Below are 21,261 nucleotides of genomic sequence, written 5' to 3'. Positions count from 1 at the left end.
TCAAAYTGGCATAAGCCATGAAGGGGAGAAATGTGTTCACATGGAAGAACACTGGTCACAGTAAGACTTTTTTCTAGCTAGAAGAGAAATCCTTTCCTTCTTCAGTAACTTGTGACAGACTCTACAGACTTAGGRCAAAGATAAAGCAACAGGTGTTTCTCATGCAGTGATTATAAAGAAATTTCAGTGATGAAGGTTCAGAAAGAAATGAAACTCAATTTGTGGTAGTACTTCAGGCTGTGCTCAAGAACTTGTCTTTGGAAAGTTGGGTCATTGAGGTGCCACCTTAGACTGGGGGGTAACAACTGTCACAGGGCTCTGCAGGAACACGAAAATTAACCTGTCACAGATTTTTTGTCACTGAGCTGCAGACAGATGTCGTGTGTCAAATTTTGCATCCTTCCCCCCCGCAGCTTTCAACACAGACATTTGCAGGATACAGCAGTGCCACATTGCATAGTTAGAATAGAATTAACATTTCTTTCTTTAGTCTTTAAGAAGACCAACACTGATAGTGGCCATCTTTATCATGAAAACCTTTCCCTCTAGGTGATCTTGTTATTATTTCTGGAATATTACTGCTTCCCTATTATTAGAGATACCTTTTCCCTTATATGTTGCTTGAGCTAAATTAAATAATTGCAAAGAGCCATTGAGCAGCGGGCAAGGCCTTGTACTGAATGTAGAACTTGCACTGAAGAAGCCAAGTCTTGACAGAATCTAAGCACAAAGCTGATGTTACAGAAGGTGATTTGTTATGTCAGGACTTMGAGCTACTTCAGTAGGTAGAGGTGCATGTATGAAAAAAATGAAAAAAAATAATGGAAACAAGTACACACTTGAGATGTGCTCTCACTTGGGGAGATGGTGATCCACTTCAACAGAGTATTGGCAGAGGTTTTAAGCATTGTGCAGCTGATCCTGAGCTGCCGAGAAAATTGTAGGAAAGATTTCAGTCCTGTGTTAGAAGTGGCAAATGGAACCCCTTTTGAGTTCAAAAGAAGCAGTCCATGAAAGAGTTGGAAGACAATGGAGGCACTTCTAAAACCTGAGTGGAGGAAGCTTCTTGATCTCCTTGTTAGTGACTACTTTGAAATGTCAGATAAAAACAGGGAAAAATGAAATTTACTGTGGATATGCATTCTTAACAAAGAAAATCTCTGCTCTCTGGTCTCAGCTGGTATTATCGCAAACTCTTACCTCCAAAAGACCTGCTGGAGATGGAGTTCTTTGGTTTGAAATACATAGGTAGCATCTTCAATCTGCATTTCATTCTCTTTGCTAACTTCACACAGAAACTGTTGCAGGGACAATGCAAAGGTAAAAAGATAAATTCAAAATTTGTGCCCAGAATGATGAAAGAATTGCAACTGAAATTCCATCCTGAGCCTTTCCATATCTCATGATAATTTTATTTGGAGCTTTTATATCTCTGTGTAGTTTGTCATAGACCAAGTTGGAGTTGTATAGGGAGCACTTTCTGTTTCTTGGTCCCCTTTACTGGGGAATACAGCAGAGTAAGCAGTATTTAGGGTTGATTTTAAACAGAGAAATGCTGAAAAGGCCTGAGCTACATGCATGTCCTTGTGCCCTGACCATCACAGTATCCATGATAATCTTTTAGATAATTTATATACAACAGCAAGCTAAATGGAATAATTTTTATTTTAGTTTAAATGGTAAACTGTTATATAATAAAAAAAATCGACTGCAATCACACAGGTCGAGCCCTCTTTCAACAGAAGAAGTAGGCTGAGTGTTGGGAGGGGTTTATTATTCTGTGCAGCAGATGTATTGAACAAAACTATAAAAATGCTTCAATTGTTGTTTAATATGTAGTTTAAAAGAAGAATATCCTTTGCTTGTTTATTTCCAGGGCAGTTACATCTCCTTAGCAGAAGCATCATCATTTGGTTTTGAGGGCTGGTTAACAGTTTTTAGTTTCTTCCCCAGAGCTAATGGGAGTTTCATAGTGTAGATATTTCAGTTTGCTGATATTGTTGATATTGTATGCATAGAAATGTGGAGGCATATTCACATTTGATGGCTATTTCTATCTCCTGCAGTCCAAACACTCTTGAGAGTGTTAAGAGTTATTAAAGGCTGCTTCTGTAAGTTGAGGGTTTTACAGTTGGTTTTTTAAGTTCTCTGAGGGTGCTACAGACAGGGTCACAGGCGAATGTGGTTTGACTGCATTTCCTTTGCAGTGYATGCAATGATGCTTTTTATGCTGTGAAATAATCTGCTTCAGTGTGAGGGTGTCTGTGGTGTGCTACATTCGTAAGTGAGTTCCAACAAAGAGATGAAGATAATACTTTGGTCAGATTTACGGTTCTTGCATGAAAATATGTCATGGTGAAGGAACAAAAAGGTAGGAATTTTGCTGAGTCCTATTTATTAGTTCACATACAGCTGCGTTAGAGCTGGGTAAATTAACATTCATTATTTTAGGTACTTAACTCATGCTACAGTTGTGTTGTCATACACACAACTTGGAGTTTTTGTGTAGGAACCATTATCCACTGACATTTGGTTACTTCTGTATGTATTCTAGGAAATAATGAGAAATTATATAGWTGTTATGTTCTGTTTTCATATCCTAATCCTCTGAAATACATAAAAATTGTGGACCTTGTTTCAGTTTTGCCTGTTTTAAAAACATTGTCAAAAGGAATRTTTTCCATGATAAGATTTGGGCAGATATCTGTTAAATCCTGATTTTGGTAGGGTTGTGCCCRGTTACAACTCTATGAGTTTTGTGAATGGATTAAAAAACCAGAAACAGTAAAACTGATTGTAAGTGCCTTTTAAAATAATGAGGTAAAGCTTATAGTAATTGGATTATGTATTTGCAAGCAGCAGGACTTAAGAGATAGGAGTAGATTATATGCAAAGGGTACTCYGCTATCTTTTAAAAACAAATAAACCCCATGAAATGGTGTTCCTTCTTTCTGCATGTGCTCATCTATTTTTTTTAATCAAAAAGAATGGCTGATTGTGTCTTCTCCTGGATATCTTTTCATAAGTTCATTGCCTCAGATTTTGGAAGCTTATGAGAAGAAAATCTTCAAAGCTGTATTTGATGAAACTTATGGAAAAGAGCTGTTAGAAAAAATTCTAAGTGTAAGTTACCATTTTCATGTAGGGTAGCCATTAGGATATTTTTGTACATTCATAATTCCTTTTTTTTAATTGTCTGAGTTGTGCCCAAGTAATAGTCTTAATRCAAATTATTGTATATGGTAATTTATCTGCATTAAGAGTAGTATCCTATTAGGCTTCTAAGGTCAAAGGTAAAGTCGATTTTGGCAGTTATTATTATTATTCAAATAGCAAAAGTGTAATGATTAATATACTGCTTCTTTTTCCTTTCTTTTCCCAGATTTCTCAGGGGACAAAATTTTGCATATTCATACCTTCTACTGTGGCAAAAATGGATTCTTTTCCTCACCAAAAACCAGCAGCATAACACCCATCCAGCACCTGCCTCAAGGAACTCTCATTTAAAGTCTGTTGTAAGTCAAATTAAAYGCTTCCTTAAAGGTAGCTTTAATCAGCTGTGCATCTATTTCCAGCTGAAGCAGTCCCAGGAGCACTAATCTGAGCAGGGTGGCTTTTCTGCAGCAGCTCTGAAAGCAGCAGAGGAGGAAGGAAGGGCTGTGCAGAAGGGTTGGGCTGAGCTGCTTCCTGCCTGTGACACCAGTGTCACCCGGTGTCCCCAGCAGAACCCCAGCCCAGGCACCCCTTCAGGAGGGGATGTGCTTTGTGAATGAAGGCTCAGCCTCCTGGGGCTGTGACAATTGATTTTACCCCTAGAAATAGGGGGGTAAAGAGCTCCAAATGTAGGGAAGTGCAAGCGGTTCAGCTGGTGGGGCTGAAGGCATCTCGTGGTGGCCCAAGGGGGTCAATCCTAATGCAAAGCTTGAAAAAAAAGTGATGAAACTCCACGTTATAGATATCCAAAAATGGCTACTCAGAATTCGTGCTTTTCATGCACTGAAGTTAATTCTGTGCAGGCAGAGTGAATGATAGATGTTTTTGGGAGAAAAAACTTGGTTAAGATTAGACTYTTGGCCAGCATGCCTTCTTTATTTGAAAGAAGGATGGCATTTGGAGAAATATATTCAATGTTTCTATATAATATCTTCTTGCTCTATGAGGAAGAATTTATAAAGGAGGAAAGTAAGAGGAAAAGATTCTGAATGAGGAAGAAATCTAGTTTGTTCACAGCGCTTCTTTGGAGATACATTCTAGTAAAGGAGATGCGTATTTCTTAATAAGCCTCAGATTAACATCTGAAAGCCTAATTGTCATCTTTCCAGTGCAGTGTAATACTGCCTACTTCTTTATCACTCTCACAGATAAAAGAATAATTAATACTTGAGTTTGTTTTCAAATTGAGTTATTTGTTTTAGAGAAATTCTGACTTTATSGGTGGCATTACATTTGTCCTTTGCACAGGCACTGTCTGTTAGAATACAATTAACACACTATGAGGGCCCTTAKGAATAAAATAAGGGAAATATTGTAATTCACTTACATTCATTCTTTATGTCTTATTTGATCTTGTTATCTATATCATGGTTTTTTGTTTAAAAATTAAAATACTACTGGAATGGTGGTGTTATATCCTGAAAAAATACTGATGCAGGGATGTAGAAGATCCTTACCTGAAAAGGCTCTGTCTCTTCCTTGGTTTATTTCAGTTCAGGACCCCTGTTTCTATGGACTTCTTGATAATCTGTGACATYTTTTCCCTCTGAGAATGTAATCATTCTTAAGTAAGAAAAACAGAGTTATGAAAACCCTCTGAMGCTCCATGAAAATCCAATTGTAAAACTGTTGCAGCAGCTAATGAATCCTGCTGCCTGTGCCTCTGCTCAGGGCTGCTGCTGTGGGTTTTGCTGGGCTGYCATCAGTGGCAGAGTGTGAGTAAARCACCTCTTGTTGTTAACAGTGATGGCAGGGGGTTCACAGCCTTTTGTGGGCACTGAGGGATTTTAGGATATTGAGTGTCTCTAGCATTCCACAGTTTCTTCAGTGGGAGTGTGCCATAGCTCTTAAAAGCAGAGTGACCTTTTCAATTTTTCTTTCCTACTTCCTTTATTCATAACTTCCAATAATAGGTTATAACCTCTAATTCTTATAAATCACCTCTAAAGATAATTTAGTTGTGTCCTTTATTATCAGTCTAGTTTGAAATAATTCAAATATGTAAGCAAATAGTAAACATTAWAAAGAGCATTGATGGAAATTGAAATGTATCAGTATTTTTAAAATATACCCGAGTTGGTCTCTGAACCTTGATGGTATTTATCCTAGAACTGGATTTAAATACTTCTCTTGGATAGCTCTTCTTTGGTGGTTCCCACAGAGCCAAGGATTCTTCAGCATAACTTCTTTCTTTCTCTATATTTTCCACTTCTGTGTCTAATGTATCTGTTCAGGACTGATCKASACAAGATACCSGGGAAAATTGATGCAAATCAACTAAATGTAGGAATTTGAAGAGGGCAGCTTAAATCCCACCAACTCCCTGTGTGCACTATCTTATTCATAATTAAAGTGGCCTCCAGTGAATTCAGTTTAGTTCACTTCGAAGGCAAGATGAGCCAAACCAAATTAAGGCCAGCATTTTATTCACAGATGAAAGTGTTTGCARAGGAATTTAATGGACACAGGCAAATCCAGTTAAATTAATTGGGTTAATTTTCCTGAATTCCATTGTGTAGATAAGACTTCAGTAATAATGTCTGATTTTAGCTTATACTTTTTTTCTCTCTTGTTCTTCCCCTTTTGCTGCTATAACTCTGATATTTTAGACTTGGGAAGGTGGATGGCCCTCACCAAAGGCTGTCTTGTRATCTTACTGTGTTTTGAGAATCCATGTTTTAACATGTAAATGCCCTAYTGTGCCATCAGGTCTAGCTCACAGTTACCTTTTGTTTAGGTAATTACCATCGATTTGGCTTCTTAAACTAATGCCTTTTAATCCAGTTAGCAAAAAAAAAAAAAAAAATCTCCACTTTCCTAAGTGGCCTGCATTAACTACCACTTCCCTTAAAGCTGCTGTTCTCTACTGGACTTGATTGTTTAGTTATAGATTTTTGTTTAACAGCTTAACCTAATAAAGAGTGGYTTAATTTAATAATATTATCAAGATTGGAAAATTATGGCATTTCCCATCTATTGTGGCCTGTCAGAAAGAATTCCTTTCAGTTTCAAACTATGCACAAACAGGGTCTTTCTGCCTTCCCAGCTGGTCCAAGCAGTGGGAATATTGCACCCAGAAYTGACTGCACCTTTGTCCATCACCAGAGCAGCTGAGAGCCAGCAGTGATGTTAAGGTGGCCCTGAGCTCTGTCACACTGCAGGGACATTAAAACAGCCTGGGGRACCTGGTTAATAAATCAGTAATCACTGATGTCTCTCCATTGGTTTCCCAGAGCACCAAGACCGTGCATCTTATTGATGGTGCTTATTTCATCCTTTCTCTGAACATGACAAAAGTGAAATATCTTAGCTGCAGCTTAGTCATTCTGTCTTCCCGAGGATTTGTCCAGTGTGTGCTCTTTTCTCTCTGTCCCTCACTTTGGTTTYGTCAGCTGTGTGTGTTCTGGATGCATGGCATGGGATTTGTTTTAACATGGTTGCTTGTGCTTTGTTACTTAGCCCTGTGCATCTCTTAAAGCTTCTTTAGAAAAAAAAGAATCTTCATATCATTTAACTGGGTGAAATTATTTGATTTTGAAGAAGTTAAATTTAGATTCAGGTGAAGACTGTTTACTTCCAAGTGTGGCTCAGCTTTGAGAGAGAAGTACTTAAAGGAGAAGAAAAGATCAAATATAACTGAGATTGTACTAAATGGATCTCAAATCCTATTAGCCAATCTTAACATTTCAAACTAATCATTATGTCCTCCCTAAATATTTTTAGAATACTTTTTCTTATAATATACAACAAATTATCCCATTTCACTGCCTCTTGTATTTGCACTGTGTAAATAAGAAATTATTTAGGGAAGATGTTTGTCCAGAAAGTGAGTGAAAGCCAAGGACTTGCTGTCTTTTGATGGTCAAGGTGTTTCAATTTCCATTCAGTTCCAAGTGACATTTGTGTGTCCATTTGGAATGAGGACTGCAGGTGTCTGTGTGTCTGTAGTGTCACCCCAGGAGTGGTGCTCATGGGCAGGCAGTGTGAGGTGAAGGATTGCTGTGAGATSTGCCCTGTGTGTGTGGATTTAAAGTGGAAGATGTGGTCATGTTTTGGCAAAGCCATCRAGAGCAAAGGTGGGGCTGGTGGTTCCTTAGGTGAGAAGAGACCAAATCCATCTGGGGACAAGTGGCACTGAGAGCCACCTGCCTTCTGCCTCCTCTTGAATTTATAATGGATTTTCTTTTTTGCTTACTTTTTGCCATTCTATCTGGGTGGGTTTTCACAGCTACTAGTAGATTTCTGGCAAAGATAATATTTTTTTTAAAAAAACTTAATTTGTTGCATTTTGTTCCTGTTTGCTTGTTTTTTAAAATCTAAATTCTAGAGGGCTGAGCAAACAACTTCCATGATGAAAAAAACAGTGTTAGCTCAAATGTACACAGTCAGTATCCTACCAACTCTGCTCTTTGCTTCCAGTGTAGATTTTATGAGGTAATTTTGAGGTGATGGTGATGACATAAATGCAGTGATTGGTCTTGTCTTTTGCTCTGAGAGGGATGGGGTTTTTTACTGTTGAAAACACTGAAGTAATGCTGATCCTGAGACAACTCATGAATTGGCTTCTCCAAGCTGATCTGCACTTCAGCTCCCCAAACTTATGAGCACTGCAGCCCCCACACAGTGACTGTACTGGAGTGCCCAGCTGGTGCATTTTAAATTAACACTCACTGTACTACTGAGTCACTTCTGCTGGTGATCTGAAATGCACCAATGCTTTGTATCATCTCTGGCAGGTTCCTTTACTTTGATCCATATGTTTCTGTCCTGCTRGCTAAGATTTACTGCATTCTTTCTTATAGTCACTAAGGAAATTAATTGTATTTGGTTTCTGGTGATCTTTTTGTACAGATTACTGCTGTTGAGTACAGTGTGTGTAGGTATGGCTGTTTGTTAAAAATAAAAGTAGCATTTTTGTCCTGCATTTACATTGGAACAGATTCAGTTGAGACAGAGCTTAGATGTCAGATTTGGCCATAATCCATTAAGGTAGTTCTCTTCACAAAATGTCTGCATTCCTTTTCAACTAGCCTCCTCAATATTCCCAGCTTTCCTTCTGTTCCTACATCTTCATTAGGATTGCACTTTAGAAGTGTTTCCCTTGCACTGGGGTGATCCAGTGCTGTCTGTGGGCCTGCACTGGTCTCACTTCAACATACCCATTTATTTCTTGAATTGCAGATCCAGAAATGGCCATAATATTCCAGATGAGTCTCACCAGGGCTGAATAGAGAGGAAGAGATCACCTCCCCTGCCATCCTCATGTGGCCCAAACATAGTGATACCGTTGTATAAAGAGTATAAAAGCATAAATGTACGAGTGGTGTGAAACATGCAGTGGTGCAATGTAGAGGTCAGAAGCAATGGTTGGGGGTGCTCAGCCTGGAGAAGGCTCAGGGTGACCTTATCACTCCCTACAATTCCCTTAGAAAGGCTGGAGCCAGGTGGGGGTCAGGCTTTTGTCCCAGGCAGCACTGGCAGGATGAGAGCACATGGCCTGAAGGTGCACCAGGGGAGGTTCTACTTGGACATCAGGAGGAATTTCYTCATGAAAATTGGAATGGGCTGCTCAGGGAGGTGGTGGAGTCACTGTCCCTGGAAGTGTTTAAGGAAAGACTGGGYGTGACACTGCCATGGTTTAGTTCATAAGGTGTTGGTTGATCATAAATTGGATTTGATCATCTCAGAGGCCTTTCCAGCCTAATTGATTCTGTGATCTTAAAGGTCTCTCCCAGCTGTAACAATTCCATGATTCTGTGATTTTATATCCCACAAACTTTTAGTTTGTTAGGGTAAGTTGGGTTTAGTGGCCARTCCTAATGGATGAGGCTGAGAAGGACCCCACCCTCCTGGGACAGAAGGTAAATGATGTTTGCATTGTAACAGGAATATGTACTTACAGAAAAAGGCAATTTCTAAGAAAGCAAAGMCATTCTATTTTTAAGGCTAAATATAACCAGGTAATTACACATGAAGTAGGAAAGGACTGTGTTTCATGTGGGGGACAGTGAAATTTATTGGTTTCTGATTTCTTTCTGTTTATTTCCCTGTAGCTGTGGTRCAAGCAAGAGCCAACCAACATCATCTGCTGCCAGTAGAAAATCTCCATGCCAGTCCTTACCCTTGGCACAAGGTAAAGTTGCAAYTGAGCCTGTGAGGAGGAATCAACAGGAAAAATCCAATTCATGCTCAAAGGTAAGCTTTGACCAATGAATAACAAGCATGAAAGTAAAACCTATGCTTTTCTTTACATTGGGCATTGTTAAATTTCATCCTGTTTTCTCTGCTTTGCACTATTTCTGCAGCGGTGCATGCAGGGTAGAAATATGTGAATACTCTTAGGATAACTGTGTTTTAAATTCCAGCTGTTTTAGTAGTTTGCCAAGCATCAGCTCTCTTTTAGMACCTGCTTTAATTTCTATTTATGTTTGTAAAAAACATTGCCTAGAAGGAGGAGGTTCCTGTTTTCAATAACTAAAARTAGATGCAAAATGCCGTAGAGCAGATATATTTTTGTTAATTGTGGATTTGGCAAGAAAAATTCCCATGTCAGACATTGTCACATTTCACTTGGGACAAAGCATGATGTGCTTCCTAACAGGTCCCTGGGTGATCATGCACCCAGGAGATCACCCTGGTAAGATTGTCCCCCACAGACTGCTCATAAACACWGCAAAAACTCTTCAGCAGCTACAGCATCAGTCACCAATAAAAGAAAATAAAGCAAATTAACCTTGTAATTACTGTATTATCAGCTATTATGAACACTGGTTTAGCCACAGTTCTAGAAAAGGATTGAAAAATTAACTCCATTGCAGCCAGAGCCAGCACAGTGGAGAATATATAAATTACAGAAGCTGTATTGACAAGGCAAATAAAAGAACAAGTCCGAAGCTCTGCTCTGTGTGTGTTGGTATTAGTAAGGAAAAAGAACTCTAGGCTAGCCAGACATTTAAATCCTTGCTGAACTTCAGGTTATGAGCAGTGACAATGATATGGTAATTGTGCTTCTAATAAACAGAGCTTGTGTTTAGCTGAATTGGAGTCAAGTTGCAAAGTTATTTACAAGCYRCACATGAGAAAAATMAATAAAAATATGAAATATTAAGATAGAGAAAACCTTCCAGTYTGAGTGATCAGCAGCTCTAGGCCAAGGCAGAGATGGATGACAAATGCTGTTTATTTTAAAATGCTGTAATTTGAATGTTTAAGCTTTTCTAATAGTCTTGTTTGGAGAATAGAGGAAAAACGTGGTTTATGTCATCTGGGAGTATATTGTAAAKSCTGTTTGTTTTTGTCCTTGGCAGATGGACACCTTTTAGCCAGCCAGTGAATCCAACTGCTGCTGCATGTCTGGCAGCACCTCTGAATGATCCCATGACTCTTGATATGGATGCAGTCCTGTCAGACTTTGTTCGGTCCACAGGGGCAGAACCAGGTCTGGCAAGAGACTTACTGGAAGGTAAACTTGGGGGACACAACCATTTCCTGTGTTCACTGCTTGCTTAAACCAAGGATCAGTCATAACAGGAGAACTCTGGTCTATGGAAACAGATGGTTCTTTGTATTTTTACCAAGTCAACTCTTGTCATAAGCTGACCATTTATTATACTAAAGCATGTATTTCTTACAAAAGTATGAAAAACTTATTAGATTGCTGTGTTTTAATTTATTAAGAGTCAAACCCTTCATGTTTATGTGCTAGGGAAAGAAGGGTGGAGACTTCAGCTGAATTTTGTCACATTCAGCTGCCTGAGCGTTGTTGCAAAAGTTCTCAGGTCACTGTTTAATTTGAAGTTTAGTCTGAAAGGAACTTGCTGGACAGTGATAGAGACACCAGAGGTATTTTTGGGTCCCAGTGGTTGATATGCATACCTGAACTTCACAGTATGGGAGTCAGGTGGCTAGGCTGAAAAACAACTAAGAAGCTATATCAGAAAATAACTGTCTATTTATTTATCTTGTTGTTGGTTTGGTTTTTGGTTTATAGGCTTAAAAGTGGAAAGACATCATTGATATTTGAGGGCATTTCATAATAGTTGGATTTGTTCATTTCTTCTCATGTGGACTAACAACAATTGTGAAGGTTAGAGATGAGTAGATGATATCTGTRAATTGCAAGGTGGTTCCATGGACTTGAAATTTCCATACTGGACTTGCTGCCTGACAGGTTTGGGGTTTGGTTTATTCTTTTTTATCTTAATGTGCTCTAAAAGATTGTGTTAAATCAAAGTAACTACTGAAAAGCTACAGCAGACTAAAAAAAATACCTCGTGTTATGTATCTCCTTTTTGCAAGAGCAATTTGACTTTATGTATGCTGAGAGTTTTTCATTTTGTGATAAGTTCTTGCTTTATTCTGGGCTTTTCAGTAATAAGGCATGGTAGATTATTAACACAGAGGGGCACACCATTTTGCAGCATTTCCCAAGTCATCTGCTACTTGAAATAAAACCTTGGAATACCTAGCCAAGGAATATTAGCATAGGCTTGCTATATTTAAGAGCCCTCTGTTGTGTCTGACTGGTTGRATCAACCTGTCATTCTTGCCTAGAGTCTGTCTTAGTCTGATGGTCTTTTAAAAAAGAACATGAGAAGATTTTCCTCAGCTGTATCAGGACAGATTGTCAGTTATTGTGCTGATAGAGCATTGCCAAAATTTGAAAGGGTTCTTACGTATCAGAGATCTTTCAGAAGAGTTACTTGTTTTCCTTTCTATAAAGAACAAAACTTTCAAATGAATATTGAATAGAGTTTCTCTRTGTTGTACTTCTCATTTCTGTAGATGAATAGATTCACATGGAACCTACTAACAAAGAAATAAGCAATAAACAATCTAATTATTCTGACAGGCTAATAGACATATGCATCTGCCCCAAATTATTTCCTCCTACACAGGAATCTCTCAAAGTAAAAGGGATTGTTGCTATTAGGATTGAACAAGTTGTGCTCAGAGAAACAGTTTGGTACTTATAGCTGTAGCTACGTTTGGTGTGACAGCTTCTAACACCAGGCATGTCTTGTGCTGGGAGACAGTGACTGATGGAGTGATTCTCCTCTGTTTGAAAAGGACACAACAGGGACTGCCAGCCCCCTCACAGCATTTTGACCATCTTTGATRGTTCCCACAGCGTGTCAGCCCTCTGTGAGCAGCACTGAAACCCATGAAGGAGCTTCTGGCCAGGAATAGAAACAATATCCAGAAGAGCAGCCCCCTGGCCTGGGGTGCACAGGCTGTAGCCAATGTGCTGCACCTGGCCTTGGAATGATGATGGGCATAGTTACAATCAAACTCTGAAAAAGAGGTATATTGTGAAAACACAAATATTTCCTAGAAATTTCAAGGTTTGGTTGTTCATAGCCCTAAAAATGACTGTCATAGTGAACCTGGAAACAAAAAAAGCTTGTGTAGACCCTCGTTTCCATGTAATCACAACTTTTGGTCAGATCTTCTATGACCCCRTAGCTCTTTGCTCTTTCTGACCAGCTCAAAAATTTTATTTTTATAAATTGCTCAGACTGAAAGTTCACATTGTGCTACTGTGGAGTAAYGCCTCCTTTTCAGAGCCAACACTGTTTTTTTGTTCATGTTTGGGGGAAATGTCTTCAATTTCACTGTCCTGTAGATAATCAAGGATACCAGCTTCTGCTTCCTTATCCAATTATTTTAGCATACTAATTGTTTTGCTGTGATTGTGCTGTGGATTAGCAGGACACAATTGTTCACAGTAAGTGTTGTTCATCCTGGCAATAAAAGGGTGAGTTAAACACACTCTGACTTTTGTGCAAATWGCTAAAAAATCTATACATTGCATATAGATTTTGTACATTGCCRGAAGCTGTCCTAAATGTTGGCTCAGTTGATGTTTCTATACTCTGCCTATCCTGCTGGTAAAATCCCTGCASTTTTCTTCTGCTGAGCTTTTTATTGAGCACAGCTGCTTGTTTCTGTATCTCAGAAAACATTCTGCGGGTTTGGCTTGACATGTATCTTCCAGAAAGCATCCATTCTACATTTGAAATGAAGAGGCAAAAAGAACTAAAAAAATAATAGTTGTATAAAATTTTCATGGCTGGTGTCTGGTATAAAAGTCAAATTGGACTTCCATATTTGTTAAGATGCTTACAGCTATATAAATTAATTGTAAATGAATATTCATAAATTTCAACTACATATCATTAGCTGTGCCAGTTCTGTGTTAGTGGATTATACAGACATATTAAACTATTTGTTCCTTAGAAGTGTTGTTCTCCAGCTTTGCTTTCATTTTTGGATGATTATTTACCAAGTCTTTAATTTGTTTCATTTCCTATCTCTTTGAGACGTTGTTTGCCACTTCCTGAGGTTTTTACCTTGTTTGTGTGCTCTTAAGAACTGAAAGCATTCTTGTGTACMTGAGGTGATGGAGAGTAGAAATTACATTTTGTGAACCTTCACTGGGTCTCCCTTTTCAACCTTTCATTCTCAGCCTTTKCTKGTTYATATAAAATYGGGCTAAAATAAAAGCTGTCACTCRAGTGGYTRCTATTGGCAGAGCAATTTGACACAAAATGGGACTCAGGTGAAAGAAACAATCTCAGCAAATAGTTTGAAAAGCAGCCCGATGTGTATCACTGCTTTGGGCAGGAGTGAGTTCAGAAATGGATCAGCCTTGTGTCACAGGGAAACTRAATCAGCTGCAGGACTCTCCAGGTGTCACCTCTGTGTGTGCAAGGCACCTTCTGGTCACTGGAAAAATTCCTTTGCCTCACTAAGCTTTGGGAAAGTTCTTAAGCATAAACTGATGTCTCTGCAGGGTAGAGAATTGATTTTTCTTGAGCTGGATTTGAGCTCCAACTTTCCCCATTGTCCAGGAATGAGCAGAGCGTGTCCCTTTCCCTCCTGGATAATCTGGGCTGGCACCTCGATTCTCTCGTGCATGGAGTAACAGTAATGCTGCTGATTTTATGTATAACCTACTTAAAATGAGKCCTAAGGCAGAAAGAAAACCATTACAGAGAATAGTTGAATCTTTGAAACACGTTGTGCTGAATGTGGTTTCCAGTGCCAGGGCTGCAGGTGTGGATGAACTCGGAGATCACTGATCAGTCTGGTGGAAAACAGCTCAGTTTTCAGGGAGCAGCAGCTGTGCATACAGTGACCCCTGGAATATGGGGGAAGGCACAGGATGAAATACTTTAAAATTCTAACAGTGGAGGCAACCATCAGCTACTGGAGGATATGTGAAATAATAATAACATAAACTGATTCAAAAATAATTATTTCACTGAAAAGTTGCCTTGTTTTTGTATAAGTGGTTTCATTTATTTACATCAATGATGTAGGGTTTCACCATWATATAAAAATTATTGCTGTCTATTTCCAGCTTCAAACATCACTTAATTGAGGGATACATAGTGGAACATGAACTCAGGAACTGAGAGATTGGTTTTCCAGTCATGAAATATGAGCAGGAGAGGTGACTGACCCCATGGAACAAGACAGAACTGCAGCAGAGAGACATCTCCTCAAAGAACAATGTATATAAGCAGAATTCAAAGAAAGACATATAATTTATAGAGAAGGAGAGAGACATTTACAGTGCTATCATGTGATCAAGTGTACAAAACTAACTCCCCAAAAATAGTCTCTTATTCTGCTCTCCCTCAGATGGTTCCTTTTTTAGTTCTCTTGTGGAAGGCTTGGCAATGGGAAGAGAGGAAGCTGAGCTGCTACCAATGTCTCGTTAAACAGGGAGCAAAACTGACATTTCCAGCTGCCTGTTCAGTGTGGAGTGACTTTGCCTTCTAGCAGAAAACGAGGCATGTGGTAACAAAATGGCCTTGCTAYATTATGTTGCTTTGAGAAAAGCAAACCAAAATTAAATCGAGTTTTAAAACATATGGTCTAATTTTATCCTGGTTGTTTGTATTAGTTTTTCAGAAGGGAAAAAGCTCATCTGGAGTTCTTCTTACCTTTTGCCTATAAATATTTGTTTATCTGCTTTATGCCAAACAGGAAGAAGTGTTTGCATTTAAACTGAACTTGAGGATTTCTTGATTAGCAGTTGGTTTGTAAAAACRAACTTCCTTGCATTAGCCTGGGGTGTTTCTGTGTTGCCTTCAAATTGCACTTACAGGTAGATTTTGTAGATGGTGTCTTGATGCTCAGTGCCTTCCTCAGATTATTCTTCTCTAGCTGAAAGTTAACTTATTGCCTACTCAGTCGATGTTGTCCCATAATGGACCAATTCTTTTGGTCCTGTTTCACTCTAAGCAGTGTTTCCTGTCCTTTTTAACATTTCCTCTGCTGGAGTTATGTTGTTTTGCTGCAAGTTGCCTTTCATTGTGGTTGTTCTTCTATTTAGATCTTTCCTAGTTCCCCGTCTCAAATTGCATCCTTTCCAGCATTTTATTTATCATTAAATCAGGAATTTCTGGTGACCTTTCAAATGTTCTTTTTAACATATTGGAGTAGGTGGATATTTGAAAGCTTYATGGGGGAGACTGTGTAATAATTTGATTTTTCTACTAATTAATGATAAAATCTTCTTGTTTTTCATTATATCTGATTTAAGGAGTGAAAGACAATAGATTTATCAATTGTTACAAGCTGTAACTGTTTTAGCCAAAACAGAAGAAAGCAAAAAACCCAAAGCCCAATATCCTTTTGCTCTGGGGTTCAGAAGGCTCTGTGAGAGCCCAGGTGAGCGCTGTACCCAGCTTTGCTCCCCAAGGCAGCTCTCAGGACAGGTCCAGGGGATGCTCACAGGGCTGGAGCCCCTTTCTGTGACACCTTTGGGCTGTGGGAGAAGAGAAGGTTCAGGGAAGACCTTTGAGCATCTTCCAGTACCTACAGGGGCCCCCCAGACACCTGGAGAGGGACTTTTGACCAGACCATGGGAGTGATAGCACGAGGGTGAACAGCTTCAAACTGCAAGGGGACAGGGTGAGATGGGATTTTGGGAAGMAGYTGTTCCCTGTGAGGSTGGTGAGGCACTGGCASASGATGCCCAGAGAAGCTGTGGGTGCCCCACGTTCAAAGCCAGGCTGGCTGGGGCTTTGGGCAGCCTGGTCCTGTGRAAAGTGTCCCTGTCCTTGACTGGGGGCTGGAATTTGATGAGCTTTAAGGTCCCTTGAACCTAAACCATTCTATAATTTTATGAATGCTTCTGAGGTGAATCCTGGTTGTGCTGTTGTGCAGCATTTTATGAACCCGCTGCTAACCCAGTTTGAGGTGGTAAGGCAGAAATGGCTAAATGGCTTCTTAGACCATGTATTGTTTATCCAAATCCTTGTTTATTCTTCAGGCCTATGATGCCTCCTGTTGTTACTCAAGCAACCATTATTTAGGGCAGAAACTTCACAGTGTAGCTGTATTTATTTTTGAATTTCCCTTTTATGTAGGTGTGTGCTATCTCTGACATTTAAACATCAGYACCAGCCTTCAGCCACAGTGTCTCTTCAATTCCTTACTCAGCTGCACTTATTTTTTTTKGKKKTTTKKTTTTTKMKGTCCACACAAGAAGGACTTGGTTTCARAGCAGAGGCCTGTGAGTGCTGTGAAATCTCACACCTGCTGACTCATGTAGCACATGTAGCTGTTCAGGAAGCAGTTGCTCAGGAAGAGTGTTCTTTCTGTTCAGTCAGTGAATCCATTTGGTTCCAGCACCCTCATCATGATGTCACACTCTGTGTTTTCTAACCAGCTTYGTGCTGCTCCAGCTTTCCAGTGGAGAGGGGAGCTGGGAACACTTTGCAGGTCACTGAGGGTGGCTAGTTTTCAAAAACACTGTTTCATGGAGATGGAAAGGTGCTGAATATGTTCTCGCATTTGGATGAATGTTTTTCTTGCATTTCARTGCTTGGAGGCTCCAGCAGATTTAGGGGAAGTGAGTCCAATAATAATTTCCTGTATTGGTTCTCTGAAGTTGAAGGCTTTAGTGCTGAATTGGTGCTTCTGTTCTGGAGATGGGGACAACTCCAGGGATWTGGAGAGATTTGAAAATAAAACACTTCTGTGTTAGATATAGAAATTTTAATTTTTGTAAGGTTTGAAGTCTATATTAGAAGTTCATTTGCTGCAATGTACCATGAAGCATAACTCAGCAGCCACTGTTAATCCAGTTTTAARTGCCACGCACTGGGTGCCTGCTTTCTGAAGACTCAGTGTAATTTTTATGACAGAGCTTTTATACAAGATGATTGCATTTGGCTTAAAACTGAGGCCAGCGGGATTCCTAGGAGTCTGCTGATTTTGTGCTTTCTTWTTACATACATCAAAGCCCTGTCCCACAGCAGCCACTTACAGCACATGCACTGGGATTTTTGTTCACTTCAGAATTGAAACATGAAAAAATCTTGAGCAGGTGGCCTGCAGGGACTGCCCTGGGAAATGCTGTCTGTGTTCCACTGATACAGGTTTGGTACTCAGGGATCTGAACTCAAGAAATTCAGGGGGTTGTTGTTGGGGGTCACATAGCCCTGGGTTTGCAGCATTGCCAATACTAGAAGAATAATGTTTTGTTTGAAGATACATTTCCTAAAATTATACTTATTGTCACCTTCACTTTTTCTAAAAAAAAAAAAAAAAATTCCTTTATTGTTTTCATGGTTGAGAACAAGATTTAAAAATGTGTTTTTAAAAAGTGGGACCAAAGAAAAGCAAACTTGCCCCAACCACTGATAGGTTTTGGGAGCACACTCATGACTGTGCCCATTTGGGTTGTGTAACTTGGTTATGGTGCTTGTAAAGTTAGAGCCCTGACTGGATTACAGCCATTCATTCTACGTGGGATTGTCAGTGGCAAAATGCTGGCAATAAGGGAAGTGTTCTTCCAGGATCTCTGACRATTTTCACTGAATTTACATTTCATCCTACAGACTTTCTAGTAGGAAATTACAGCATGACAGAGTAATTCTTTATGGCTCACATGGTGGTTTATATCATGGTGTACTCAGGAGCAGATAACATTCTTGCTCAATGATACCAATTCTCCCTTCAGAATTTTGTCTGTATTTCAAAACAGGAGGTAGTTTAGCTCAACCCTGTAGGTACCAGCTGTTTGTGCTTTTTTTTTTTTTTTTAACTTCTTCAGTTAGGTTTTTGTTCTCCACAGATATATCTGTAACAGTAAAAAGCTTGATTTTATCTGTTTAAAACTGTTTTGTACTATATTTAGTTTATCTCCTTCATGTAAGCAAGTAAGTTATCTTTAACTGCTACTCAGGTAATGTAGCTTCTCAAAGTACATAAAATGACAGCCTTCTGTGGTATAATAAATCATGCATTAGTCAGAATCAGGTTACTTCTGCATTCCCAGGAAAAGTACTTGTGGAATACTGTGAAAGTCTCATATAATTTGTAGGGTCCCTCTCCTTGTTGTTAAATATTTTTGGTTTTGCAATTAGAAAYAAACACTTGGAGAATGGTGGGCATCTCTCTGTATTTTAGCTCAGCAAGATTGTTTTGAAAATAGCAGGCAGACATCTCAACATGTTTTTCATGGTTTTTTGAGAATGGAAAGTGCCATTTCACCACCTATACTAAACAGGCTTGTGTATCTCTGGATATTGGCCTGTATTCTGTGGTTGCTGGTCAGAGCAATATGCTGAAGTGGAAGGTGGAAGCAAATCCTTTAGAGGATTCAGTGCTGACAGATTCCATGAACAGCTCACACAGACATGGAACCACTCTGGCTGAGTCTCTCGCTGCAGGTTTTGTCCTGTTTCACCTATTTTCTAAAAGGCTTTTTAAATCCCTGAGAGAGAGATTCTCTCTGATACATGAGATAAAAGGACCTAAAGTATTCTGTGTTTGCATTCTGGCTGTTGTGCAAACAGAAAGATAAGAGAGTTTCTCACTCTTTTGGGCTATGCCACTATCACTCTTGTCTTTCCTTCATTGCTCCTAATTATTATTGGGAACAATGAATTATTATTTATTATTTACAAATGTAAATTATTGCTCCCTCTCAGTGGGATTTAGAGTTTATCTTAAATTGCTGATTTCTGGAGCCATTTGAGTTGAATCCAAGCAAGGGATACTCTGGCCTTGATCACCTCCTGTGGCAGAGAGTCATGGATTTTGTGTTTGTGGGCAAAGGAGAGCAGTGGATGATGCAGGCTTTGACACTTTGACACAGCGCTGCTGTGTTGGGATGCTCCAGTGTGGATGGGTGGGCCCCAGGAGGGTGSTGGGTGTCCCTGCTCCCCAGACAGAGGTGAGCAGATGGTTCCTTTGCTGTTTTGCAGGCAAAAACTGGGACCTGACAGCAGCTTTGAACGACTATGAGCAGCTGCGGCAGGTGCACACAGCCAACCTGCCCCAGGTGTTCAACGAGGGCAGGTTTTACAAGCAGCAGGAGCCAGAGCAGCCCCCGCAGGTGACCAAGGCTGAGAGGCCCTGCCTGCAAAGGCAGGATGACATCGCCCAAGGTAAGAGCTCCTCTGCAGGCTTTAGGGGCCAGCGGGGTCTGTAACTGAGCTGTGCTTGTGTGCAGACTGTGGGAGCTCCTGTGCCAGCAGCCTGGGAGCTGTGTCATTGTCACAGGGCTCACAGAGCTGCTGCTAGACCCTGCTTTTCATGTTTTGGTGGTTGTGAGCTCTGCACAGTTCTGCAAGTTGTTATTTTAGTATGTGATTAAAGTACAAAACATGTTGTCCCCAGGCACTCCTGTGGTACTTGTGGAAGGARTTAATTAGAGGGTGTCACAGACCACTGTTGTATAAAATTGTATTGAAACAAACAAAAAGGTTTAAAAATCCTGTTTCACTCTTTGCATCCTTACTYGCAGTATGTGAATAGGGTGTATGAAGACTATGAATAACTTTCAGCTTTAAAATTTCATTCCTTCACAGTCCCACAGAAACTGCCTCCTATCCCCTGCTGAATAGAAATTGAAACATTAAGAAAAATCAGTCAACTACCTCTAATGGTTAATTTCCAGTRCAAGATGATAAGCATTAGAATTTTCTTCTTTTGTTTGCAGACCTCTTATGGGTTTTATTTCAGCTCTTTCTCTCTCGGACTGTTGAGCTGCAATTTTTTTCTATTAATTTCTCAAGAACCTGTAGTTTGCACCAAAATGAATCTGCWGGTCTGACAGTTTGTCATGTAGGCAGGTAACAGCAGCAGTCTGGTGGTGGCTTTCTATGCAGTCATTAAAAGGAACAGAAGGGCTTCCCCTCTCCTGCTGGCTCTTCCCTCCTATTGAACAGGAAATAGCATCAGTACTCAGGAGTTTCAGTAAAGCTTTTTTGAAATTGCTGACTTCCATCATAAGAGAAGGAACTGTAGTGCTTCTTATGACTCTTAAAGCACTGAATACAAATAAAGGGAGGAAAAGCAGCACAGTGGAGTGGATCAAACAATGTCCCTTCATCCTCTTTGGGGTACAGTTTGCACTGAAGTGCCCACTGGATATTTAGTGGGAGCAGTAGAYAGAGTGGGGTACGTGTGGCTTTGAACACTTGGACTGACAGGAACTTGGCTGCCAACCCAGKGTGTGACTGAGGACCTCATGGTCAGAGAGCCACCTCTGACTGACATGTGGAACTAGAGATGGTCAGGGAGGAGCAGAGAGGGGAAAAAGGAGCACCTTGGTATGGACCAGGGAGTGGAGGATGCAGCAGCAGGAGAGGGCTGGGCTGTGCTGGGAGGGCTGATGGGGAGACAGCAAGGGGATCCAAATGGAGATCCCTCAGTGGTGGCACTGCTTAGGGCCACTGCTAGGGGCACTTCCACGTGGTGGTACCGGCTCTAAGCTGTCTTTGTGTCTCCACAGAAAAGCGTCTTTCCCGAGGGATTTCTCACGCCAGCTCAGCCATCGTCTCCCTGGCTCGCTCACATGTAGCAAACGACTGCAGCAATGAACAGTTCCCTCTGGAAATGCCCATCTACACATTCCAGCTGCCAGACCTGAGTGTGTACAGCGAGGACTTCAGGAGCTTCATCGAGCGGGACTTGATCGAGCAGGCCACCATGGTGGCTTTGGAGCAAGCAGGTGGGTCAGAGAGCACCCTCGGTGAGCAGCTGGGTGAGCAGCTGGGTGAGCACCATGGGTGAGCA

The 21,261-nt window shown here is 40.3% G+C and overlaps 1 protein-coding gene across 3 annotated transcripts in view; it reads left to right on the top strand.

Moving 5' to 3' along the window:
- OTUD7A (OTU deubiquitinase 7A) overlaps positions 1-21,261 on the top strand; it is a 100,626-nt gene that overhangs the window by 50,779 nt on the left and 28,586 nt on the right. For 2 of the 3 annotated variants that reach the window (XM_057382518.1, XM_057382516.1), the window contains exons 5-9: positions 3,383-3,515; positions 9,267-9,408; positions 10,521-10,675; positions 19,446-19,628; positions 20,978-21,196. In XM_057382518.1, coding sequence (XP_057238501.1) covers positions 10,591-10,675; positions 19,446-19,628; positions 20,978-21,196 — 487 coding nt within the window. In that variant the 5' untranslated portion in view covers positions 3,383-3,515; positions 9,267-9,408; positions 10,521-10,590. The remainder of the gene's footprint in view (positions 1-3,382; positions 3,516-9,266; positions 9,409-10,520; positions 10,676-19,445; positions 19,629-20,977; positions 21,197-21,261) is intronic. The other variant, XM_057382517.1, reaches the window with a different exon arrangement.

The sequence above is a fragment of the Malurus melanocephalus genome, unplaced genomic scaffold, assembly GCF_030028575.1.
Source record: "Malurus melanocephalus ecotype Western Australia unplaced genomic scaffold, MMel_1.1 scaffold_572, whole genome shotgun sequence".
Taxonomy (NCBI): domain Eukaryota; kingdom Metazoa; phylum Chordata; class Aves; order Passeriformes; family Maluridae; genus Malurus; species Malurus melanocephalus.
The sequence above is the reverse complement of the archived record's forward strand: the minus strand, read 5'-3'. Positions and strand labels throughout refer to the sequence as shown.